Source organism: Esox lucius, chromosome 23 (assembly GCF_011004845.1).
Source record: "Esox lucius isolate fEsoLuc1 chromosome 23, fEsoLuc1.pri, whole genome shotgun sequence".
NCBI lineage: Eukaryota > Metazoa > Chordata > Actinopteri > Esociformes > Esocidae > Esox > Esox lucius.
In genome coordinates this window covers 18,874,357-18,901,947 of record NC_047591.1, presented here as the reverse complement: position 1 = coordinate 18,901,947, position 27,591 = coordinate 18,874,357, and the positions used below count along the sequence as shown (strand labels likewise).

Genomic DNA, 27,591 nt, shown 5'->3' with positions numbered 1-27,591 from the left:
ATACGTGCAGTATGTGGTTTGGCATTGTCTTGCTGAAATAAGCAATGCCTTCCCTGAAAATTATGTTGTCTGGATGGCAGCATATGTTCTTCCAATATTGGTTTTTGTCCTTGTCCCTTGCATACAGAGATTTCTCCGGCTTCTCTGAATCTTTTAATTATATTATGTACCGTAGATGATGAGATCCCCAAAGTCTTTACAGTTTTACGTTGAGAAACGTCATTCTTAAATTGTTGCAGTATTTACTGGCGCAGTCTTTCACAGAGTGGTGAACCCCTTCCCATCCTCATTTCTGACAGATCCATCTCTCTGGAATTATCTTTTAATACCTAGTCATGTTACTGACCAGTTGCCAACTGACCTAATTAGTTGTGTGATATTCCACCAAGTGTACTTTTCCAGTCTTTTGTTACCTCTGTTCCAACTTTTTTCACTTTCAAAACTACAGCAATTGTGGACCTCAGTTCCCAAACGCTTACAGTGTTGTAAAAAGAAAAGGTGATGCAACCCAGTGGTAAACATGCCCCTGTCCCAACTTTTTTGAAATGTGTTGCTGGCATCAAATTCAAAGTGGGCATATATTTTTCAAGAAACAATAAGTCTCAGTTTCAACATTTGATATGCTGTCTTTACAATTTGTTTTGTAGGGTTTAACACAGGGTTGTATAAAATTGGGGTTGTATAAAATCGCCCTTTGCAATAATGCACATTACAAGGTAATAGACACTTAACATCCAATTACATGAAAGGGACTGAGAGGTGCTGTGTATTGATTGGTTTGATGGTTTCAGTGGGGAATTAATCAGATAGCAGCTTGTGTATTTTTGAAAGAGTGAGGTATGATGAAAGCGGCAAGCTTAAGTGGTCTCTTGAAAGTAATACCAGTCTATGGAGACAGCGAACGTGAAATGAACGATGACCAGAGGAAGTGTAGGCCTCGGGAGTGACCAGAGACATATCTACTGGGAGCAGGCTGCCATTGGAGGAGTGAGGTGAGGTACAGGGGACATTTACCTAAAATGGACTTTTAAGAAATGAATTGGTACCAGTCTGGAGACATTGATGTAGCGAGCGCCTGTTAACCAGAGTGCGAATGTCAAAGTAACGTGCAGGATACCTGGGACAGGGAGTTGTACTACACCTGATGTATCGAGAGGCTTTAAAGCAAGTTTACAGGCTAATGTTTTGTCGTTTTAAAATGCTACCTAAATGAAAATTACATTATATAATTTGCAGCATAAAACATGCTAATAAACAACTAAATAGTGTTTATTAGCATGTAAAACTACTGAAGAGTTTTATACTCTTCTGCTCATCATTATCAAAGATGACAGTATATCTTTCAGGGCACCTTGTGAACTTAATATGTATAAACTAACGCCAATTCGGTCTAGAAAAGAGCATCTGCTAAACTAATAAGTGCAGTGATTGCAAAATAAGGAGCCAAATTAAATGCTGTGATGGTGTAACATTGATGTCACATGGCCTCTTGCCATTTAGCTCTGCCACATAATGCTCCATTCCAGCTAAAGTGTCAACTTGTTTACTCTCCTGCGCAGAGTTGAAATGAGGACTGGTATGCAAAACACTGAGACAGCATTCACCAGTCCGTGGCTGCTTCAATCAAACCCTTTCTTGGAAGTAATGAGCGTCAAGGAGGCAAGATGTTAATGGACGCCCCCTCTCCTTTCCACTCCAGTTCCCAGTCAGAACAGACGCTGTAGCGGCTGATTGGCAGCAGGGGGCAGCAGCACACGGGTCCACATGAGAGAACAGCCACCAGGTACTTAACACCGATCCTGTAGGTAAAAGCATGGTTTTAGTTTGCACATATGAACTACCACGTCAGTGTACGAGAATGAACAGTTAACCAGCCGAAAGCGCCGGAATAACGTATTTTAAAGGTATGTGGTTACCATTTAAATCTCTCATATGCGGAATATATGCCTTGAGTTTAGGTGTGTGTGTGTGTGTGTGTACGCATCATGGGCAAGAAACATTAAGGGAAGAGTTATCTAGGCAATAGACAAAGAAAAAACATACTGAACTCCACATGCTATGGGGTACTAATAACACGAACAGTAGCATATTGATGCAAGGTTTGTGTCTGCGTCACTCTGGGACTTCTGCAATAACTTTGATACGCACTCCTCTGGTCCAAAGGGGCTTGTTAAGGAACGAGACAAGAACCCAAACTCTTTCATAATTTTTTATTTAATTTCAGCAGCACTGTTAGCGCTTGGGGCTAATGAGAATGTGCCTTTACAGAGCTCTTGAGCAATCCCCTCGGAGGCTTTCTCAACAGAATAGCCCTGCTGATAGTGTTAATATACACACACTGAAAATCATACATGCCAAGTCTCTACAACAGACGTGAAAACCAAACAACGGGTTTTGTACGTCATTTCAGTTAAAGACAGGGATGTCTTGGAGCACCTCGCCTGGCGGTCAAACACGTCGGCCAGAGTTAGGGCAGTCAACGAGGCTGACAAGGCAGAGGAGCTTCAGACCAGAGCTGATCACACTCACTGATGTGGTCAGACGAGGGGGGGTGGGGGGGGGGGGGGTGTACAGGCAGTGTAGTTCAGGGACTGCAGCACTTAAAGAGTGTCTGGAAACATAGACAAGAGTCCTGGATCAACCTAAGCTCAACTGAATGTGCGTTATAAAAGACTCGTACCAACCGTTCTCCTACCTAAAGCAACGGAGAGGCAGTGGTTAATGCGTCATTCCTCACTGGAGTTGGTTGATTGAGTGGAGTTGTCGTCGCCGATCTGTATGTCATTAGACCAAGCTATCATCTGAAGTCCAGAGCACTGACTGAAGATGGGATTTAGTGAGAACGGGCTGGTCCCCTGTGTTGTGCCAGCCATCACACATCACTTACATCAAACAGTCCATTCCCATGGGGTTAGTCGCCTCTTGAGGACTCGTCCTAAATCACGTTTGCTTCCTTTATCTTGCCCTACTTTGGACGAGACCCCTATGAAGTGGTACTTGTGCACTAAATAGGAAAAGAAAGTGTAGTTTGGGAAACACCAAGTCGCTGAAAATAAATTAGTTATTAACTAGTCACACACATCCCCTTCCTAACCCCATCACCCTCCCCCAGTTATTATTATTACAGACTCAATGCTCTTTAATTAAGGCACTTCCAATACAAACAAAAGGCAAAATAAGCTGCCAGCGCTGGAAGGAAAGACAGGCAGAGAAAATAAAAAGGAGAGAGAGGGACTTACGAGATGAAAAGAGTGAGGAAGAACAAAAGACTGAGATAACTAATATATTACAGTGAGTCCGTAATTCGTGCAACCCAGTTGTAATCAGAGATCAAGAGTTCCCCTGCTGTGTTGGTCTGGCCAGAACTGGGAAGAGACCGGGTGTGGAACTGGCAAACGCCAAAATCAGACACGCTGCAGATGCCACCCGTGTCCCAAAATGACACCCTGTTCCTTATACGGTACCACCAAAAACAGTGCAGACATCCACCAAAACCAGTGCAGAAGTTCACCAAAAGCAATGCAGACGTCCACCAAAAGCAGTGCAGACATCCACCAAAAGCAGTGCAGACGTCCATCAACAGCAGTGCAGACGTCCACCAAAAGCAGTGCAGAAGTCCACCAAAAGCAGTGCAGACCTCCACCAAAAGCAGTGCACTGTACAGTGTACATGCTACAGTTTGTGCGGTAGCCCCAGTGCATCCGTAGCCGCCTGCCTATGCCAACATGGCCTGAGAGTCACCACAACAACACACCCCTCTCTCAAGCCATAAGAGGACACAGTCACATCTCATATGGGGATTGGAGCTCATTTGCCCATACAGGTGGGATTCATTAAGGCAGTGCGTGTACGTACACACTGGTACAAACCCCGTTCTTCAGTCGGGTCTTTAGTCAGCCACCAATTGTGCAAGTTGTCCCACTTAAAAAGATGAGAGAGGCCTGTAATTTTCATTATAGGTACACTTCAACTATGAGAGACAAAATGAGAAAAAGAAATCCAGAAAATCACATTGTAGGATTTTGAATGAATTTATTGGTAAATTATGGTGGAAAATAAGTATTTGGTCAATAACAAAAGTTAATCTCAACACTTTGTTATATACCCTTTGTTGGCAATGACAGAGGTCAAACATTTTCTGTAAGTCTTCACAAGGTTTTCACACACTGTTGCTGGTATTTTGGCCCATTCCTCCATGCAGATCTCTTCTAGAGCAGTGATGTTTTGGGGCTGTCGCTGGGCAACACAGACTTTCAACTCCCTCCAAAGATTTTCTATGGGGTTGATATCTGGTGACTGGCTAGGCCACTCCAGGACCTTGAAATGCTTCTTACGAAGCCACTCCTTCGTTGCCCGGCCGGTGTGTTTGGGATCATTGTCATGCTGAAAGACCCAGCCACATTTCATCTTCAATGCCTTTGCTGAAGGAAGGAAGTTTTCACTCAAAATCTCATGATACATGGCCCCATTCATTCTTTCCTTTACACAGATCAGTCATCCTGGTCCCTTTGCAGAAAAACAGCCCCAAAGCATGATGCTTCACAGTAGGTATGGTGTTCTTTGGATGCAACTCAGCATTCTTTCTCCTCCAAACACGACGAGTTGAGTTTTTACCAAAAAGTTCTATTTTGGGTTCATCTGACCATATGACATTCTCCCAATCCTCTTCTGGACCATCCAAATGCTCTCTAGCAAAATAAGTTGTTACAGGTCTGTGAGAGACAGAAATATTGCTGGTTTGTAGGTGACCAAATACTTATTTTACTGAGGAATATACCAATAAATTCATTAAAGATCCTACAATGTGATTTTCTGGAATTTTTTACATATTTTGTCTCTCATAGTTGAAGTGTACCTATGAAGAAAATTACAGGCCTCTCTCATCTTTTTAAGTAGGACAACTTGCACAATTGGTGGCTGACTAAATACTTTTTTGCCCCACTGTATACTGCGTTGGTGAGAATGAAGGAATACGCCCTATATTATGTACCAAAGACCATTTACAATAATCTATCCCTTATCTTTAGATAATAATGCATCAATGATGAACTTACTCTTTGGTTTCAGGCTGGGTGTCTGTAAAATCACATTACGCTGATGGAAAAACAGCTTTATAATATATATTTGATTGATTGGGTTGGTATCAAAAGACCAAAACTATCCCATATACAGAAATAATAATGAATAAAAGACCAATTAAATGAATCCATCCATTCAGGACGATGACAACACATCGGTTTGGTATTAAAATATATTTCAAGAGTGATTCAAAATGCAGTTGCATAGCAAATAAAACCACTGAGCTAATGATGACGTGCAAAACATTTGGCAGAAATTATTTAAGGGAGATTCTCATCGGTCAGGCAAATGAAATTACACAATTTAAGTCAATTCAAATGGTTTCAGGAGAACTTAAAATGTTTTAACACTGATGACTTTGATCAATAGAAACCAGCAGTACCTTTACTGACCTCACCGGACAAGCCGGAGGGGCTAACACATAAACCATTTTTTAAAAAAGTACCATTCAATTAAATACATATGCAATCTTCATTTCAGCATCGCTCTTCTCAATTTCCATTCTCGTTTCACACATAGTGACCAAAACAAAAGCCATATTTAAATAAACCATTGATAAGGTTATACACATATAACAAATGATGGCAATTAACACATGATAGATGTGTGCAATTAGCAATGGGCAAAAAGTGGTTACATGTTCAGAATAAACTAGCGCTGACTATTCACATTGGCACAGCTACTGGGCCCCGCGATGTAGAGTAAGGCAAATTATGTGTCACTTATAAAAATGAGAACATGGCCACTTCGGCTCCAATGAGAATGGGGTCAGTTATTCTGGACATTGTGCAGAGACTGAGATATCAAACATACAGTATAAATGCGCCTCCGCCTTACGTTCCCTCTTATATAGTATTGGCCTTATTGGTCTGTAGCATTGCTGCCATCTAGGGAAGAGTTGTCCCTGAAAACAGTGAAGAAGACAACGGACTGAAACAAATATGAAATGGTTAATGGATGTCACAAACGCAGCGCTGAGGAATGAACATTAAAGCATCCTACAAAATGAGCAATCAAAATGAAAGTAAAATAAAAACCAGAGTTTGGCTGGATTTCTTGGGAATACCATGATTAATCATAAATCTTTAGTCATAATTCCAACTCGGGTAAAAGATCACAATATATTTCATTAGAAGCAAAACGAGCCAATGACAATGCAAATTACACAAGAGGAAACCAATCGAATCATGAACACCTTGCTTTGTGTCTAGGACCTTTTCTCGAAAAAAATAAAAATAACAAATTAGCAGTGGCCCTCCAACTGTTTAAAAACTAATTTCATCACATTGTAAAGCATCTTCTGCATACCCCCCACACCATAAAAATATATATACATACAACACTACTCTTCTAGTTGGGTCTACTCTGGGGGACATGAAACATCTGATTATCTGTAGACTCTTGAAGTAATCAACGTTAGGTCAGGAAGCAGTCCGGTATGGTTGGTCAACAGTGTACTGCGCCGGCTCCTACAGAAGACCCACCAACGACGGGGTTTCGAGTGTTAGTTCAACCAGGCCACTATGCTACAGGCCCTCGCTCATTCAGAGTCCGTGGGATCTTTCGTCAGACGAAGAGGGACAGTGAGTCTTCTAGGAATCCTCCCTGGTCCTCCGCTCCTTTGCAGGTGTTGATCCCCCTAGTTTCCCCACATCTCTTGACCCAAAGGAGGTTCCCGGGGTAATGTTTGTTACTCCACTGATTAGATTAATCATCAGAAGTTCACAGCTCCGCCTCAGTCTTCAGACTTTAATCTGGTTTCATTCATCAATGGTTTACAGTGGTCCCATAGCACCACCCACACCCCCACAACAGCCTCTCCCCCTCGATCTGGCCCTTCGCCACCAGGGTTAAAGGTCGGTGACTTTGTTCTCGAGGGCGGCGGCTATCTGTTGTAGCCGGACGGTCAGCTGTTTACTCTGGGCTGCCGGGTCCTCCTCTAGAGCCTGGATGATCTGGAGGACAGACAGACAACAGTAAAGACATTATCCTACAATAGCCACTGCCATTTATTTGTTGGCAAAATGCAGAGGTGTGCTGGCCCGGCGCAGCAGGCACCACCAGACCAAGATGTGTGTAATAAGATGATTACCCCGTCGTAGTATTTGCTGGCATACTGATAGAGCTGGTGCAAGGCAGCCTGGGTATTCAGCTTGTCCGTGTGTTGCTGGAGGAAGACGCGAGCAGAAATCATACAGCTGGAGTTTGCACACATTGATGGGACAATACCAGCATACACACTCAGGCACACACACACACACACACACATACCCTGGAGACCTCAGCCAAGTGTGTGTTCATGTCCTGGTCACTGACAGGAACCATCTGTCTGATTCCTTTGTAGTAACTGAGTAGAAAAGGACAGAGATTAGATGTCTGGGACTGGCTGCCCAGTCCTGCTGTCTGACGTTTAGGACCGAGGAGAAGACGTGGATACGGAAAGATTGACAGGACGGCAGGCAGGCAGACAGGGCGGCAGGCAGACAGACAGACAGGGCGGCAGGCAGACAGACAGACAGGGCGGCAGGCAGACAGACAGACAGGGCGGCAGGCAGACAGACAGACAGGGCGGCAGGCAGACAGACAGACAGGGCGGCAGGCAGACAGACAGACAGGGAGGCAGGCAGACAAGTACTGCAACTCATCACCATATTGTTGTGAATTTGGGGGATAGCCCTGAGCTGGACTTGGGCCAGAGACTACTCACTCGTCCACCATCTTCTTGTAGGTGGAGATCTCCTTTGCATAGAGTAGCTTGTTACTGGGAGACTCCCGGCTGAGTTTGTGCTCGGTCTTGGTGCAGGCGTCCATAAAGGTCTGAGCAATGACTGACAGAGACGCGTCCACCACCTCAGTCACGTGGATGTCAAAGATGAAGTGAGGGTTCTTCAGAATGTTCACCCAGAAACGCAGAGGCAGACTGGAAATGGAGGTAATACATGGGTCAATATGTACAGGCACACACACAGTCCTGTATTATTTACATAGTGGGGACACAAAAACAAAGATTTCATGTTCCCTAAACCTAAACTTAAACTAATCCTAACCTTAACCTCAACAACCTAACCTTTATACCTAAACAATACCAAGCCATAATGTCTAACCCTAATTGAAGTTTCACCCTTCACCCAACAGAGGTTTTTCTTCTTCTTGTGGGGACGTCTCCGAATCAAATGTTTTAGTCCCCAGAAGGTAAGTAAAAACATTCCCACACAATGATCAAAGTGATGACCGGCAATTTAGTACCTTTAAAAAATAACCCTAACCCTAAACTTAACCCTAACTTTGAAAAGCCAAATGTCCTCACTTTGCATAATTTTCCTCCTTTTACTATTAAAACAGGAACACACCCACCAACAGTGTGGAGCAGCTCAACATATGGAAGCAGTTGCAGGCTGCCTGAAACAAAAGCCGACTTCCCCATCTCATCAAATGTAACAACTGAAGATAGCAGCGCCTTTTCTCTCCTCACTTACAAATGAGCTGTCACTCAAACCACCAAGTGTTAGCCCAGAAAAACTGTGAATTAAAACAGTCCAGAGAAGACAACCCCACGCATCTCCCCACAGATAGCCCACTAGCCTCAGCCCAGGTAGAAATAACATTGGTTAGTTAGCAGTCTTTATTATCCCTGAGGGGCAATTTGTTACACAGCAAGCAGTACACTCAACTATCAACACAATTAACACTGTTAACTCCCCGAACACCACACAACAATTCACACAGAAAAAAACCCCCAACATAAAATAACTTTGTGTAATTCAGAGGGCCAATTGCAGCAGGGACAAAATAATTAAGATGAAGGAGATTCGGCTCCTCTAAGCGCTGTGTTATTAAAACTCTCAATGCAGGCACCTCAGGATCTCTCCACCGACACGCATGTCTCATTATGGCTTCTGTGAGAGGGTCGGCAGCGCCATGGAAGGCCATCGCCGTTTCAACACTGTAAGTGTTCTCACCCAGGTGACCACTTCGAAACGGTGGAAGCCGTCAACGGCAATCTCCACATGTTATATCCAAGGTGACCTCCCCCTCCGTCTCTATGGGTTCACCCCATCTGCGTCTACCTCCAAATTAGCCCAGACGGTTTTGCCTCGGCTCAGATGAATCATCGCTCACAGTTAAGCACACAGACAGGCACACACACAGTCAGACAGACACACAGTCAGACAGACACACAGACACACAGACACACAGACACACAGACACACAGACACACAGACACACAGACACACACCACTGCAGGGTGTTAGTATACGTTTAAGACGAGTGGTCCGTGATGACTGAAGAAAATCAATCTCCCGGTCAGAGGTGAAATGCTAATGAGACAGTGTGTTCATGCGCGAAAGAAATTTAGGGAAAGATTATGCAGCTCCCCTCCAGGTCACCTCGAACGTACCAGGAGCCAGAGTCTCTTTAAGAATTCATGGCAGTTCGCTGTGTGCTCTTTACCTCGCATCTCTCTCCTCCCTGCTGGCTAGCTCAGCTACACAGCGGCTCTAACCCTGAAAAAAAACCCTCTCAGCCGCTGACACAGCCTGGTGGAACATTAGCCAAAGATAGGGGAACACAATGACAGCGCATTTTCAGCCGAACCGTACATCAATCAGATTCTCAGGGAAGTGCTAATTTAATTGACTGGCTGATATCTCCTCTGGCTCAAAAGCCAGAGAGAGTTGGGGGAGAGAGAGAAAAGGGTTAGGAAGTATGTGAAACAGGAGACAGACGCATAAAAAGGAAGTGACTGACACTAAGAAAAACAGAGGAAGAGAGAGAGAGAGAGAGGGTGTGGGAAAAGGAAAACGATGAAGAGAGACTCCACTAGAATCAGTCTTTCATCTCCTTATCCTCACCACAGCTCATACTCTGTCCCTCATCACCACCTGTCAATCAAATGTATCACATGCAGCATACATGCTGCATATTTCATGGTCTCATCTTAACAAGTTGAATAATTCACTCTGCTGATGCTCACAAGGGAGTTGGAATAATACACCCAACATGGGATTCATGGGGGTTAAGGAGTACTTCCCTAGAGGTTTCAGGAGGGGTTAAGGAGTACTCCCCTAGAGGTTTCATGGGGGTTAAGGAGTACTCCCCTAGAGGTTTCATGGGGGTTATGGAGTACTACCCTAGAGGTTTCAAGGGGGTTATGGAGTATTCCCCTAGAGGTTTCAGGAGGGTTAAGGAGTACTACCTTAGAGGTTTCATGAGGGTTAAGGAGTACTCCCCTAGAGGTTTCAAGAGGGTGAAACTGTATGCCCCTAGAGGGGTTAAATAAAGCGGTTTGTTGGTAAGGTAAAATAGGTTTTCGAATGCGCCCCTACAAAGGTACAAAAACAAAGGCGAAAGTGTGTACCTGTTGGTCTTCCAAATGTGGATGGTCTCCTCCTCTACATTCTCATGTTTCAGAGCCTGCTCGTCAAGGAAGTCAAAGAAGTACTTAACGGCAGGAGGCACCACAGCGCCGGAGCACAGTACACTGCGGAAGAAGTCGTCCACAAACTGCTGCAGTGTCCCCTGTGACGCAGAAAAAACAACATCAGAAGTCAGACGACGCCAGAGTCTCTGACACTGAATAAAGGGGAATGTGCTCTGAGCAAACACACACAGTAAACCAACGTTTACTTGGTGGCTCTTTTGGTACGCACAAACAGTCACACACACAGACACAAACGAGCACACACACACAGGCACACACTTCTATATTTACAGCTAAATAGGTTATAACTGCTTTATTCAGTACCGTAACAGTTGACGGTAGTGTTATAACTGCTTTATTCAGTACCGTAACAGTTGACGGTAGTGTTATAACTGCTTTATCCAGTACCGTAACAGTTGACGGTAGTGTTATAACTGCTGTGGTCTAGCGGTACCTTGACAGAGAGCAGCCTGGTCAGGTAGATCTCAGTGATGGCTTTGGTTGTCGTCTTGGCCTTCAGGCTGCCCCTCTTGGACTTGACCTCATCCAGCTCATCCGCTGGTCGGACCAGGTGAAACACCTTGTCATCCTCCAGCAGGGCATTTCCTACAGGGGGCACAAGAACACACCATGGATGAGCAAAGACAACACGGGTGAGACAGCACGGATGTGCAGAGACAACATGGGTGAGACAGCAGAGAATGAGCACAGACAACACAGGGGTGAGACAGCACGGAACGAGCACAGACAACACAGGGGTGAGACAGCACGGAACGAGCACAGACAACACAGGGGTGAGACAGCACGGAACGAGCACAGACAACACAGGGGTGAGACAGCACGGAACGAGCACAGACAACACAGGAGTGAGACAGCAAGGAACGAGCACAGACAACACTGGTGAGACAGCACAGAATGAGCACAGACAACACTGGTGAGACAGCACAGAATGAGCACAGACAACACTGGTGAGACAGCACAGAATGAGCACAGACAACAAGGGGGTGAGACAGCACAGAATGAGCACAGACAACACGGGTGAGACAGCACAGAATGAGCACAGACAACAAGGGGGTGAGACAGCACAGAATGAGCACAGACAACAAGGGGGTGAGACAGCACAGAATGAGCACAGACAACACTGGTGAGACAGCAAGGAATGAGCACAGACAACACGGGTGAGACAGCACAGAATGAGCACAGACAACACTGGTGAGACAGCACAGAATGAGCACAGACAACAAGGGGGTGAGACAGCACAGAATGAGCACAGACAACACGGGTGAGACAGCACAGAATGAGCACAGACAACACTGGTGAGACAGCACAGAATGAGCACAGACAACAAGGGGGTGAGACAGCACAGAATGAGCACAGACAACACTGGTGAGACAGCACAGAATGAGCACAGACAACACTGGTGAGACAGCAAGGAATGAGCACAGACAACACAGGGTGAGACAGCACAGAATGAGCACAGACAACACTGGTGAGACAGCACAGAATGAGCACAGACAACAAGGGGGTGAGACAGCACAGAATGAGCACAGACAACACGGGTGAGACAGCACAGAATGAGCACAGACAACACTGGTGAGACAGCACAGAATGAGCACAGACAACAAGGGGGTGAGACAGCACAGAATGAGCACAGACAACACTGGTGAGACAGCACAGAATGAGCACAGACAACACTGGTGAGACAGCACAGAATGAGCACAGACAACAAGGGGGTGAGACAGCACAGAATGAGCACAGACAACACTGGTGAGACAGCACAGAATGAGCACAGACAACACTGGTGAGACAGCACAGAATGAGCACAGACAACATGGGGATGAGAAAGCACAGAAGGAGCACAGACAACACGGGGGTGGGACAGCACAGAAGGAGCACAGACAACATGGGGTGGGACAGCACAGAAGGAGCACAGACAACATGGGGTGGGACAGCACAGAAGGAGCACAGACAACATGGGGTGGGACAGCATGTGAACAAGAATGAGATTGAACGAGGCCCATAGATCTAGATTTACGGTCCCTGTGAGGTTAGTTAAGGGCAGTGAGTTGATCTGTTCCTAAGGTCAGAAATCTACTGAGTTTGACTAAAAACTCATGACTCACTCTCTTCATGGCTGTCCGGGTTCTGATGGAACTGACGGTGATGAAGCACCCTTGACAGGACCAAAGTGGCATTGTCTCTCACCTGAAACGGACACACAGACAATCAGAATCACCTTCATTCAGGAATCACATTTACACACATTGAATTTGACTTTGTGTAAAGCCGCTGCTAGCGGAAGACAACACAAACCAGCAGAAACCAAAATAGTCCACACAAAGTTGATGTGCCTTTATAAGCAATGGGTGGTGGTGACCATATAAGACGATGGGATGAGAGTGTACAACATACATAAATATACATAAATATATTTGCATAAAGATCAAGTACATGCATTTTAAACGCAGGAAGATGACCAGAGTTCTGTGTGTAATGAAGTGCATATATTCATTTAAGGGTTTGGGGGTTTGGTGTGTCAGGGGGGGAGTCTGTGTGTCGGGGGGGTTGGGGGGGTCTGTGTGTCAGCTTGGTGATGCTGATTCCTACAGGACAGATGGCCGGAGGTTGGGGGCCACAGGACAGGGAAAGAAAACGCGGCGGGACTTTTTCGGCTCATGGTTGATGCTTGTCCCGTCTGCCAAGCACAATGTTCAGAACACAATCCACCCACCTGAGACTGTGGGAGTGGATGTCCCCTGGGAATGTGAATGATTTGGCAGAGGTAGCGACTGAGCTCTCTATCTCAAGGGGGCCTTTTTCCTGAAGTCAACCACCTCCGGCAGAGTTTGTGTGTGTGTGTGTGTGTTGATGTGGGAGCGGTTGTTGGGGTGGAGTTTCAATGAGCTGAACTACAAAGCCCAACATGTTCCAGAAGCCGAAGCCCCGGAGCAATTCAAGGTCAGCGAGCGAAGACGGCCAGGGATGAGACTGATGTGAACCCTCCACGGGGCAGAGATGTTCAGAGGGAACGCCGACAACGGTCGTCACTCACGTTGTAATGAGCCAGGGTGTTGAGTCTCTTCCACCTGCCTTCCTTCTGCGACGTCAGGTCCATGTCGGACAAAATCTGCCCCGTGGAACCGGGGCGCCACTCTGTGGATGGGGTGGGAAGTGCACGTTAGCATTGTAATGTCACTGAAAAGGTGAGGACTGTGCGGGCTCCATGCAGGGGTGCGCGCGTGTGTGTGTGTGTGTGTGGGAGGGGCTGTTCGGTCATCACCTAGAGCAACGCTGTCTGTGTTGGGCCTTTGTGAGTAGGGCAGGTTGCGGTACACCTGCTCAATGATCTTCTCCTTCACCTGAGAGATGGTGTCACAGTTCAGCACCTTCACCGGCGTCACGTCAGGCCCCTCCCCGTGCACCAGCACCTGCAAGGTCTGATTGGACACACGCATCTGCCGCATCAACCACTGGACTCATATGTAGATTATAGGACCCAAGCACACCACTGAATCAATATGTAGATTATAGGACCCAAACACACTACTGGACCAATATGTAGATTATAGGACCCAAACACACCACTGGACTAATATGTAGATTATAGGACCCAAGCACACCACTGAATCAATATGTAGATTATAGGACCCAAACACACTACTGGACCAATATGTAGATTATAGGACCCAAACACACCACTGGACTAATATGTAGATTATAGGACCCAAATACACCACTGGACTAATATATAGATTATAGGACCCAAATACACCACTGAACTAATATGTACATTATAGGACACAAACACACCACTGGACCAATATGTAGATTATAGGACCCAAACACACCACTGGACTAATATGTAGATTATAGGACCCAAACACACCACTGGACTAATATGTAGATTTTAGGACCCAAACACACCACTGGACCAATATGTAGATTATAGGACCCAAACACACCACTGGACTAATACATATATTATAGGACCCAAACACACCACTGGACTCATATATTATAGGACCCAAACACACCACTGGACTCATATATAGATTATAGGACCCAAACACACCACTGGACTCATATATAGATTATAGGACCCAAACACACCACTGGGAAACATGTTTTTTATACCAGTTTTACTAAAACTCACTGAGCTGACTTAACATGCTATATTCAAATAAGCCAGTGATAAGAGCTGTACATTTTACAGGTGACCTCTTACTCTAATCAGTTGACCTCTCTCTCTCTAAAATCACTCTCTAATATTGCCATCTCTCTGTCGCACTCACTCTCATCTCTCTGTTGCTCTCTCATCACTCACTCTCATCACTAGATTGTACCAGGTGTCATTGAGTAGAGGGCATCATGTTTGGACCTCAGGAGATAAGGAATACATATTCTACTCATTGTGATTCTACATGCTGTGCAGTGCCGACTCACCAGGACGCAGTACTCCACATCGTCCCCTAGGAGGCCCGTGTCATTCAGAGTGTACTTGGCCTTCTTCATCTTAGCGTCCACTGGGCCTTTCTCTACCTGGTGCTTGATGGCCTTGAACAGCTTGTACAGGGGCTCGCCGGCGGAGTCCTACATACAAAGACACACAAACGCACAACCGTCTCAGTCGATTTGGTCAGACAAAACATAAGAAAGAGAGAAAGTGGCGGACACGGGGCAAAGAAAGGCAAAAGGGGTGGTGGAGAGAGGAAGACTGATGCAGCTGAGAGCAAAAAAACTATTCAGAATCAAGACATCAGATAGGATTAAGAAAGCAGGGGGGAGACAGTGACGTAAGATAAACGGAGGAAACCGAAGGGGGATGGATAAGTGAAAGCAGTAAGGCAGAGTGAGAGCAGAAAAGTGAGAGAGCAAGAGAGAAAGTGTCAGAAAGTGACAGCCGGGTTAAATAAAACACAAATAAATCTTACCCTCAGGAACTGGTAGAGACAGATGGACATCCAGTTACACAGCATCCTCTCCACAACTGTCTCTGACCTGCAATCAACCAACAAATACTTCAATATAATCAATCAAGCAAACAACCACTATTATCACTCAGTCAACCAATACTATCAATCAGCCAACCACCACTTCAATATAATCACTCAACCAACCAATACTTATCCTATAATCAAACAACCACTACTATCACTCAACCAACCACTACTATCACTCAACCAACCACTACTATCACTCAACCAACCACTACTATCACTCAACCAACCAACACTATCACTCAACCAACCAACACTATCACTCAACCAACCAACACTATCACTCAACCAACCAACACTATCACTCAACCAACCAACACTATCACTCAACCAACCAACACTATCACTCAACCAACCAACACTATCACTCAACCAACCAACACTATCACTCAACCAACCAACACTATCACTCAACCAACCAACACTATCACTCAACCAACCAACACTATCATTCAACCAACCAACACTATCACTCAACCAACCAACACTAACACTCAACCAACCAACACTAACACTCAACCAACCAACACTAACACTCAACCAACCAACACTAACACTCAACCAACCAACACTAACACTCAACCAACCAACACTAACACTCAACCAACCAACACTAACACTCAACCAACCAACACTAACACTCAACCAAACAACACTAACACTCAACCAAACAACACTAACACTCATCCAAACAATACTATTAATCACCCAAACAATACTATAAATACATTTTATCAATCAACCAAACAACCACTACTATCATTCAACCCACCAATAAACAAACCAATATTATCAATACACCAACCAACCAACCAATCAAAACTATCAATCAATTAGCCAGCTAATACAACCAACCAACGAATTCACTCTACAATCCACTGGATTCACATGATCCATCCAGGCTGTGATTAGTAGACGTGAAACACAATACAGGCATGGCACTTCAATCGCCCATAAGGAGACATTTGTCTTGGTCAACCCTAACCCTGTCTGCGAGGCCCAGTTTGTCTCACCTGCGCAGCATGAGTTTGGGGTTCTTGCTGTGGACGTGTTCCTCCATGAGCTCCAGCAGCAGCGTGGTCATGATGTCGGTGTAGTACTCCAGTTTACCGTGCAGAGCCACAGTCAACAGGGAGGCAAAGTACACCCTGGACCTGGCGCTGAAGTCCTGACGACTCTCCAATGTCTTGATGAACTGGAAACCCAAACACATGTGAGTAGCTGATGGAAAAATCTTTGTTTGCCGATGACTGTTGAATACCTGACAGTCAAAGCTCAATGTTTGTCGGCTTGTTCAGTCAGCCATCAGACTGTCAGCCCTCTCAGCTACCTGATTTTGATTTGATCGATTTAGGCACATAAAAAACTCCCATGTGTAGCAACTACAAAGTACATTCTATAGAAACAGAACTAACAGGCAGACCAACCATGTCCCTAGGAATCAAGGTGTTGTGGGAGGGTGACCAAGCCACACGCTATTGGCAGGCAGATTCTGCCAGTCTTTCTAGTCTCTACGACCAATGCATCATTGCAGCAGGCCGTCCTGCGCATTAAGGCGAAATGGGAAAGCAGTTACAGACTGGCAGACACAGAGGCCAGTGGACCTACGTTTATGAGGAAGGTCTTGGAGTTGAGCAGGTTAGAGAACTGGTTGAGGGCCAGGGCCACGATGGCTGCCCGCGCCTCAGGGATGTCCAGCTTCCCTGTGATCATCACGTCGTTGGCCCCATCTTTAGAGGGTAGGAAGAAGACCCGGTCAGTGTAGGTCTTATAGTCCAGGAAGGGGATCCGGGCCTCACTCAGGTCGTTGGTGTGGTCCTCCATCTCGATCATCAGGTCTGGGAGACGGAGGGAGCAGACATTATTTCGCTGTTCACTGGTTAACTATTTAATAGCAGGACTCAATGGGAGACAATGGGGCAAGGCTGTATTCAAACTGAGCATCCATTCATCTAAACATGTTAATCCTGGACAGTCTAACTGTGACTCACACTTTTTTGAGAGACCCACACAGCTGTCTCAGTGTTGTTTAAAGTATGTGGTGCTGTATGTGGTGGTCTACAATTGCATGTGTAAAAGTACAAGTCTTTATCCGTGAGTGGTAACCTATATGTGTAGGTGGTAGTCTATATCTGTGTAGGTGGTAGTCTATATCTGTGTAGGTGGTAGTCTATATCTGTGTAGGTGGTACTCTATATCTGTGTAGGTGGTAGTCTATATCTGTGTAGGTGGTAGTCTATAATGAAATTGTTGTAGGTGGTTGTCAATATCTGCTAGTGGTAGTCTATAATGAAAGTGCAAATGATAATCTATGCCCTACTACCAAGTGTTAGTCTATGGTAACCTGTGTATATGTAGAGATCTGTAAAAGTAAACGGTGGTCCGTAATACCCTGTGATCACAGTACCTGTGAATTCCTTCTTGCAGCGGTCTCGTACACTCTCCTCCAGGTTCTCCAACTGGTGCTTCACTTTCTCATACTCCCTTTCAGCCTGCTGACTCTTCCTCCTGATGCCCAAATACACCTCATTAGGTTAACACAGTCTGGAGGGATCTGTGTGGACACACGCTGTATGCCTCAGGGCTACAGGACAGGTGCATGATGGGAAGTGAAGTTACATACCAATAGCAGTATACGGACACCGCTATGAAGAGCACCATAGGGAAGAGGACGGCCGGGATGATGATAGCCAAGGGCACCTCATATTTCTTCTCGTAGCGCACCTTGTCAATAACCCATTCACCTTTACCAAACTTAATCTGTGATGGAGCAAAGGGCGCGAAAAGAAAGGCATAGAGGGGAAGGGAGAGAGAGTTCAAGTCAGTACAGAGGAAAACAAGATACACGATCAGTACAGAAGAAAACAAGATACACGGTCAGTACAGAAGAAAACAAGATACACGGTCAGTACAGAAGAAAACAAGATACACGGTCAGTACAGAGGAAAACAAGATACACGGTCAGTACAGAGGAAAACAAGATACACGGTCAGTACAGAAGAAAACAAGATACACGGTCAGTACAGAAGAAAACAAGATACACCGTCAGTACAGAAGAAAACAAGATACACGGTCAGTACAGAAGAAAACAAGATACACGCCATGTAAAGTTAATGCCAGTTGTGGAGAGACAGAAAGACAACATGAAAAAAAGGCATTGATGGTTGATCTCTCTGCCAGGAATGAATAGTACCATCAGTCTACAATTATTCTACAGTCAGACCAGTTGTACGGCTGCAGTGTAGTAAATACGCTATAATATTTTTTTATATTTAGTTAAGATTAAATGACTAAGAGGAAATCTGAAATACAATGTGAAAAACATGCAAAGCCAGACTTAATGCCTGAACGCACATCATGTTAATTCAATTTAAATACTTTATTGACATGGGGAACATTTGTGGAAAATAAGAAACAAAAAATCTTAGTAAACATTACAGTAATCTCTTGCAGACAGACTATGCAAACTCAAACGGTCGTGTCGATCTGTCAGAAAACAACACTTTCCTTAAGATTACAAGAAGCATTATTTCCGGTGCTTTGGACAAATCCTAAATACACAAGTACCGCCATTTTTCTAATTGCAAATGTAAAGGGGAGTCTCGGCCTACAGTGTTGCTGGCCATTTTCAATGAGAGATTGTGGACCATTATGGTATTTCTTCTGACACGCACGCATTTATTAATGCTTGACTCATATTCAAATTCTTTGTGGGTCTGAGGACAAGGTACAGCGGTTGGTTCTCACCGTCAGATCCAGGGGGTCCGAGGTGTCTCCACGCTGGCTTTTGGAGCGGGCCTTGGGCTGGGTGGACGGCGCATCAAGGATCAGCTTGTCCTCCTGAAGGATGGTCACCTTGCAGTAGGCGTCGCCCACGAACGCCTGGGCCTCTTCAGCGGTCATGGCCTTGTTGAAACCATGACCCTGGGAAAGAGAGTGGGGGGGGTACAAGCTTCAAATTCTGCTGGTATAATTGCCTGTTACAACCAATCAGATATCCCACATCCACCTGACAGTGTTACTGCTGTTTACCGTGACGATAATGATGGAGGTCTCCGTGATAACGTCCTTAGCCAGTCGGTCAAAGGTGGGGTTGGTGTGGTACATGAAGTTCTTCAGCTCCACCTGTACGTTGTCCAGCTGAAGGAGTGTCCTGAAGGCTAACTGGCCAGCCTGAGACATGTTCACCTCAGGGCTCTCAAACTCAAGTACCGTGTCGTTCTTACTCACATAGTCCTGGACGTACTAGAGACAAAGAGTGGAGAAAGGATTCATAGGGGGAGGCGAAGAGAGGGTGAGGGAGAGAGAGGCAAAGAGAGGGTGAGAGAGTGAAAGGGCGCGGGAGAAGGTGAGGAGAGAAAAAGAAACAGAAAGACAGAGTTCAAAGACAGTCAAGTGAATAGAATTTATTTCTCAGGACAATGGCTTAATTCAGAGCAGTTTTTTCCCCACTCATTTAATTGGTCTCCAGACTGATACGCATGCGATAGTGTGGCCGCGACAAGGCAGTGATCCTGGAGCATCGCGGGCTATTTCAGTTGGACGAGGGTACGGGTCTGCAGACTCACTCCGAGGCGAGTTAAAGCGAGGGAGGACTCAAATGTCACCTGTCAGGTGCGATCACAAGCTGCACTTGTGACGCGCGGTTGTCCGGTTTTCCCCCGGTGAATTCCGAAAGTGAGGCTGACTCTCCCCGACAACGGCTGTTCAGCCGGCGCGTCAACATTAGTCTCACCGCATCCACTGAGTCACAGCAGGCGCGCTGGCAGACACCCAATGAACCCACAACAGGTAACACGGCAGCACACCGGGCACTAACCTCGACGGGGTTGGACTCCGGAGAGGACTCGTCAGCAGAGGGCAGCACCTTCATGGAGGCTCTCTGGACGAGGTCAAAGCCGCTGCCCACCACCACGATCCTCCTGCCTCCACTGGGGACACCCGGACACGTTAATTAGCGACACAAACAAACACCTTTGGCAGCGTGAAAATATCCTCCAAACAGTCATGTCAGTGCACATTACTGGACTGAAGACTAAACAGACCTAAACTTGTGTTAAAAAACTAACTTTTTTAACTTCAACTAAGCGTTCTACTACGCCAAGCCCTACGCCGAAACAAATTACGTCCGTTCTCACCACACAAAGCTGGCCTTGGGGTTGAAGCTGGTGACTTTGGGGTCCTCAAAGTACTGGAAGCGAACAGGGACTTCTTTGGTGGTGTTCTTCCCATACTTCACTGTGACCAGTAGGGGCTCAGAGGGCACCTTAAGTCCCTGATTTGCACCGGTTTCACAGACGATCTCAGCGCCAAACTGCAAACTGGGGGAGAGACCGAGGCAGGTTCATTCGCTAATAATGCATTTCTGATAGCGGCCTTGATAGAAAACGTTCATTACAATTACACAACTGAACGCAGCCGCACCATTACACAGAGCGGTAAGGGTAGGAATGTTGGGGGTCATGGGATTGTATGAAAGCCTGGCGGCTGGCCGTTCTTACACGTCACATGGCGTCCCTCCGATGGTGACGGCTACGTCGTCCTTGGTGGCTGTGTCCAGGTCCGTCCCACTGATGGTGACGTATGTCCCCCCGGCCGCTGGACCCTTTACGGGGGAGACTTTTAGAGGGATGGGGTCCTGGATGGGGGAATGAGGTGGAACGTCGGTGAAAACACATCATGAAGGTTTATCAGCTGAAGATTTCACCCGGAGTGATTTACAGTTAACACTAGGTCTGGACGATAAAACGATAGACGTTTTTATTTTATTTTTTGATGCCTATAAAATCATTGTCACAACACCCGGTCATTTTGTGTCCTGTTTCCATGCTACGAGTTTGTGGAGGCAAAAGAAAACACCGTCAAGTAGGAAGATTCTGGTCTGTGAAACATTTAACAAATCGTTTTTCATACATTCCTTCAACTTTTGTTTTTGAAGAGTTTCTGTACACAGGCTTGTTTGTCTCTCACTGTGTGCAGTGGTTAACGATTATGGTAATGTGATAACTGTGTTCTGGAAGATAAAAAAAGGCAATCCCCCAAAATAATGTTTAATTTAAATGTTAGCTACAAAACAGCCTGTGTATACCTGACAGAATGATATCATGATCAATCCAGAACTGACTTATATAGCAAACTCTCCAGTCACATATGCTCTGCAGAAACAAAGCCAACCAAACATCTGAATGATGAACAAACCAAGTAGTGAAGCACACACACCAATTAAATTAATGAGAAACTTGGGGGGGGGAACAAAAATACATTTAAAAAAAAACAACTAGTGAAACAGATTATGCAGAGCCCAACAAATAATTGGAAAAACATGGTATGAAACACAAACTCGTATTACTTCTCATTCAAACTACCTGAAAGTATATTGAGTATATATGGTCAGTATTACTGTATTGCAGTATGCACCATCTAATATAATGGATCTGTAACTTGTAAAGTCATATGTTACATACAGCATGTTCTAATAACCCACGGAGCCTTTAGGGACCACCAGTGAGGTCTTGTGTCACTTTCCATTTCCCTTGACTACTTCATCCATCAAAACACAGCAGCGCAAATACCCAATAGCACTTAGGTCCATCTACTGAGCAAACACTGGAAGCAAACAGCCAGGTCTGGAGCCGGCTGGCATAACACCGCCAGGAGAGAGGAAGGTTAGAGAGGGGGAGGGAGAGAGAAATGGAGGGAAAGAGGGAGGGACAGAGAAATAAAGGAGAGGATAAAAAAAAAAGGAGGGCAGTTAAAATTGACAGAAGAATGTTATGTACTCGAGGAAATCTAAAGCTTGATCATCCAGAGATTTAATCGAGAAAAAAAAGCTTTTTAAGTTTAGTAGTCTCATCGGGACATCTAGATTACAGGCAGAAGCATAAACAAGAAAATATTAACCCAAACATACAGTAAATGAGTGCAAATATTTACCATAAACTAAATTTGGCTCCCGGAATCAATGGGTTTTAGATTAAACCAATTTACTCTCTATCCCCATGAAATGCTTTTATGAATATTAACAGCCTTTTCTAAGGTGCATTGAGGAACCTGGAGATCTAAACGCAGTAGAGCAAAAAATAATGGATGCCTGCCACAAATATACTGAGCAGTGCAACAGAACTCCTTAAGAATCCACTACAATGCTGCGAAGAAGGTTCTTGGGAGGTATTCAACGTCCAAAAACTATGCACCCACCATTACACTGGCCAGTAAAAACACTGCTTTAAAATTTGACCAGCAAATTCACACTTGTTTTTTTTTTGGTAGCACTTCTTGTTACCCCCAAAAGTATGTCTGTCAATGCTCAACAGATCTACTGACTATATCAGTACAATGTTAAATGTCTACTAACCCTAACCTTTACCCTAATCCTAACCTTAGCAAGCAGTTGCTTGTCAACAGAAAATAATACTATCAACAAATGTTCAGACTAACAAAATACATATAAAACAGCTACAGATGGAAAATGGCACAACGATTTTTTTTTTATGCTCAAGTCATCATTTTATTGTAGTTATTTTTTTCCTGTTGCAACATTTATATCTTGGCATTGAATAATATACAATACCAGAGAGAATGTGTATTTATGTCATTTATACATTTTCTATTAACTACTAAACAAAGTTTGGGGAATCTTTTGGTATTAAAATATATAGAAAGATAACTTTAGCATGATTGAATTTGCATTTCTTGAAATTTAATAATCTACAGAAATGACAACACATCGGTATTGGTCGATGGTGTTTATGAATATTGGCTATCGTTACTGAAAATAGTTTCGTATCGGTGAATCCCCACCAAGGCCTCCTGCACAGCGAGGGCTTACTATTATAACACTTAAGATGTTGGGGTTCAAGAGGAAGTGACACTTATTTTGCTCTATAAAAAAAAAAACTTTGTTTCATTGTATTTTTATAAAATTACCTGAGGAATGGGTCATGACTTTTAAATGTCTGTAATGCATTATGAAAAAAAAAACATAAAAAAAACTGTCTTAAAATGTTTAAAAACACAATATTATTTATTATTAGAATTTCATTTTGCATGATATCCCTGCAATGTTCTTCCACAAAAAACTATTTTCCAGTCTCCCAAAAAAAAAATTTCAGCTGTAAACAGCTTTATTCAACTATGGATTTATGACACAGTGGAAGAATAAATAAAACTTTTTGTGCAGAGAATAAGATTATATAATTGAGTTAAGTGTTTTAATAGCATTTCATAACACGCTTAGACACATTCTCAAAATGTATTATAGTCATTAACCACCAGTGGCCCGACTAATGTGACAATATTCTCGAATATTATCAGGGATCACCTACAAGCACAGAAACATTTTAAAATATGGCCTAGTGAAAAACTTGGGTACTTTCACTTGAAGGTTTGGCCTCAGTTTAATCACAAGACCTAAAGGTCTGTAACTGTACGGTACGTACCCTGTAGGTGAAGAGGACCTCAGAGCGTCCCCTCCTGTCGCCCAACAACTCCACCTCCACCACTCCCTGGTTAACGCCGTCAGCAGGCCAGAGTCCACCGATCTCACACACCACGCTGGAGGAACACGGAGCATGAAGGACCGAACTGATGTTTTATTCCTGCAAAACGCACACGCAAAGCACGTGCACCACACCAACGCACTCCCTCCTGTTCCGCACCTGGTAGAGACGGAGTATCTGTCCTCCTGGTGGACACAGTCCACTCCAGCCACTGTGACCTTCTTAATGTCCTCCTTCTTTATGCCCAAGTTAGACCCTTTGATGGTCACAGATATCTTTCCGTTCAGAGGCCCGAAATGAGGGATGATCTGTGGAGAAGACAGAGGGATGGTTTAGATGAGTGAGGCGGATGAGACACGAGCTGGGCAGTTCCATTAACATTCAATTTATCAGATACTACCATCCCAAGAGACTTGCCTACACTTCCATAGTTTTTTTGGTTTTGACCCCCCCCCCCTCCCAGGGTACCCACAACTCTGGCATTGCAAGTGCCATAATCTACCAACTGAGCTACTTGGGACCTTTCAACGGCAGCTTCTATAAGGAAGGTGGGAAGTAAATTCCCTTTGTCAGCCAGTGAGAATAGTAGTGCCTCTAGAAGCATTTTTCTGCGATAAGACTGTGGATGGCTAACGCAGTCCTGCTTCCCTCCAGGCGACTGATCCCAGAGGGACGGCCATCTCCTGGTTTCACGGGGAAGGAGCACAACAGCCAGGCATACAGGAAGGAAGCAGTGTGATAAAGAGGACAGGCGAGGACAGAAAGTCATCTTTGATCTTAAACCAAGAGGAAGAAGTAGAGCATAGACAGAAGGGAGAAGGAAAGTTGAAAAGAGGACAGTGTGTGTGTTAGAGAACGGTAAACGTGTAAGTGGAAAGGGATTTCAGAAAGAATGAAGAAAAAAAAAAAGCACATGACAGAGTTAAAAGGGACAGTTCTGAATTTTGTATATAAAACCATTAATCTACATCCCCAGTATCTAATGTTTATATTTACAATTGGGTCACTAAGCAGACTTCTCCAGAGTGAACACAACCCTGGCAACATAAGCTCCATGCTTTATCACCTCTGCAACACGTGACTGTGATTAACTGATGTAAGGGAAGTCAGAGGGCCAATGCTAACTACCGTTAGCACAATGACTGGAAGTCTACAAGAACATCATGCTAGCTCTTCATACTGACTGAACTGCCCATTTAAACAAACTTAGATATGATAGAAATGAATTAGATGTGACTTTAGAAAACCATTAATTTAGACATACAGCAAGCTACCCCTTTAAATGTAAGTAGGGTAGAGTTGCAAAATCCATAAACTTTAAATAAATTAGCTTGTTTTCCATAAAGCCTAGTTCGAGGATTTAGGATTCCCTGCTGATTCTCTTCGATTCCGTTAATCCGACTCGCAGGATTTTTGGGGGGGGCGGGAAACAACAACAAAAAAACAGGGACTTTAGTGAAAGCTCCCAGACTTTTGAAACCCTGTAAAAGGAGTGGTGCTCACGTCAGTGATCTTGGGGTCTGGGCACAGGGCAGGCTCCGGCGACGGACACAGTTCCCTGTAGACACAGGACCTCACGCCGGGACACCACACACAGTTGTACTTGGGGTGGGCGTGCTTACACAGGCTGCAGTCTTCCCGTCCCAGAGAGCAGTTATACAGCACCACTATGACAGGAGAGACAGGGGGAAAGACCACAACTCAAAACACTGTGCAGAGTTCAAAGGTGAACTCAGAGGAAAAATGGCCAAGCTGTTTTATCAGCTGACGAGAAGACGTTAGTGACACGACTTTGCCACGGTTCAAAACAGCGAAGGTGTCAGAAACGCCGGTCTGTGGGGGTGAACGAGTTCAAACGGATTAACAGTTACAGCGGCATAATCCTGGTTGTGATTCAGACAGTGAAACAGTTGTTATAACACGGCCCGGCAGATAGCCGCGCTGAATTCTCTTCTGCGTGTCAGACTCACCAGTCAGAGTGCTGTCGATCTTCTTCTCTGTGTCGCAGTCTTTGATGTGGAAGGACACATTGACCTCCTGCTCCTTGTCGTAAGTAAACTAACAGGAAATACACAGGAGAGCAGTCTCAGCAGGTTGGGATTACTGAGGCCAAGAGACGTGTCAGAGCTTACAGACTGTCTCACACATGCACGCGAGTGCGCGCACAAGAAAATGTTCACTCCCAAAATAGACTCCCATCATGATGCATTTTGATTAAACCAAATGACTCCTGCTATAAGTGGGCAGCAGCGCTGAGGCCCGCTGCGGAAAGCAATTCAATAGCTTTCGAGTCCATATTCACAGCCTCTTAAAATCTGTATGAAAACAGATCAATTGGGAGAGAGGGAGGCACAATGATTTGGAGTTCTAGCTGGATGCTTGTTAGGGGTTTTAGCCGAACACCCTTATAGAATGCTGCTTCCAACCTGTGAACAGTCAATACGGTAGAGCTTTGATGTTATATCAGATGACCGATTGATTATTACTGACCTCGAAACCGTTAAATTTGAACTTGGACCCTTCGTTAAAGGTTAACATTTCCTCTGTGTTTTTCATGAGCTCTGTGCCGATCTTGAAAGACCGACCCTGGAGAGAGACAGATACACAAGGGAAGACGGCACATAAACAGAGGGCTAGAATTCGTCTACATGAACTCAGGTGCATCATAGTGGAATACAGTTAAAGCGTTACAGAAATTCAAGCTCTCTCGGATTTGTACGGGTTATTAAACACTGTCATCCCATGAGAGAAAGAGAGAAGCTAATCAATTATTTAAAAAGACTAAATACACTTTAAAATGACATGTTAAACTAAAATGCAAGCTTATCTGAGGAACCTCCTTTTGGTGTTTCCACACAATAGTTCCATCAGGAAGAATCTCCAGTGAACATGCTTTTCCTGGTCTAAGACAAGTCTTGAAGTTTGTCCTGGTCAACAGGCCCCGAAAGCTGTGCTGCGTTCCACTCACCGCGTAGATGTCCAGGTTCTTGCCCTCAAAGCTGATGGGGATCCGGTGGCCCACGGGAACGAGCTTAGGTTCCGGGTTCTCAAACTGTGGGCAGCTGTCAGCCTAGAGGGCAAAGGCATTTAGAGCTGCTTTAAACAGAGGCAGACAAACAGACAGACAGCGCTCACCAAATGCAGCCCAGAAGGCAGCACGGCTGTAAGAGTTCAGAAGGCATTTGAGGCCAAGACGCCAAGAAAACCGAGACGGCTTTCCTCCCTACCTGCTGGGGTTCGTTCAAGTGTTCAGCATCGCTGTCAGCGCAGGTGTGTTCCTGGGCCTTCCACTGGCACCGCCACTCGCTGGTCACACAGGCGATACACCTGAGGAAAATAAACCAACGGAAGGGTCACACGCAGCAGGTCTGCCCAGAAAGCTTCGCGCGGAATACGCGTCTAAAAAGCACAGCCATAGACAGACCTCTTCAGCGGATCTCTGAACGACTATCGGAGCCAAACTGTGTGTCAAGTTTCCTATCAGTTTTTTTTTTTTGTCATTAGCAGTCAATCCAACTAGGATCCGAGCTTGAAATAAGAGGGGGTGTTCGAGCACTATATGCCCCCCGAAACGTGCTGCTTGTTTTACATCCAT

At 45.0% G+C, this 27,591-nt stretch overlaps 1 protein-coding gene across 1 annotated transcript in view; it reads right to left on the bottom strand.

The window, feature by feature from the left end:
- Positions 1-5,233: 5,233 nt before the first annotated feature.
- The window catches only part of LOC105031017 (plexin-B2), a 96,746-nt gene continuing 74,388 nt past the window's right edge, over positions 5,234-27,591 (bottom strand). Inside the window, exons 11-37 of the mRNA XM_020042963.3 lie at positions 27,224-27,323; positions 26,965-27,066; positions 26,487-26,582; positions 25,967-26,054; positions 25,500-25,663; positions 24,156-24,304; positions 23,937-24,051; positions 21,000-21,136; positions 20,637-20,819; positions 20,318-20,429; positions 19,531-19,743; positions 19,246-19,422; positions 18,122-18,258; positions 17,906-18,006; positions 17,107-17,336; positions 16,512-16,693; positions 15,433-15,499; positions 14,945-15,091; positions 13,782-13,938; positions 13,554-13,654; positions 12,625-12,706; positions 10,956-11,107; positions 10,439-10,599; positions 7,787-7,999; positions 7,351-7,426; positions 7,172-7,246; positions 5,234-7,034 (exon numbers count right to left, since the gene is read on the bottom strand). Coding sequence (XP_019898522.3) covers positions 6,930-7,034; positions 7,172-7,246; positions 7,351-7,426; positions 7,787-7,999; positions 10,439-10,599; positions 10,956-11,107; positions 12,625-12,706; positions 13,554-13,654; positions 13,782-13,938; positions 14,945-15,091; positions 15,433-15,499; positions 16,512-16,693; positions 17,107-17,336; positions 17,906-18,006; positions 18,122-18,258; positions 19,246-19,422; positions 19,531-19,743; positions 20,318-20,429; positions 20,637-20,819; positions 21,000-21,136; positions 23,937-24,051; positions 24,156-24,304; positions 25,500-25,663; positions 25,967-26,054; positions 26,487-26,582; positions 26,965-27,066; positions 27,224-27,323 — 3,622 coding nt within the window. The 3' untranslated portion in view covers positions 5,234-6,929. The remainder of the gene's footprint in view (positions 7,035-7,171; positions 7,247-7,350; positions 7,427-7,786; positions 8,000-10,438; positions 10,600-10,955; positions 11,108-12,624; positions 12,707-13,553; positions 13,655-13,781; positions 13,939-14,944; positions 15,092-15,432; positions 15,500-16,511; positions 16,694-17,106; positions 17,337-17,905; positions 18,007-18,121; positions 18,259-19,245; positions 19,423-19,530; positions 19,744-20,317; positions 20,430-20,636; positions 20,820-20,999; positions 21,137-23,936; positions 24,052-24,155; positions 24,305-25,499; positions 25,664-25,966; positions 26,055-26,486; positions 26,583-26,964; positions 27,067-27,223; positions 27,324-27,591) is intronic.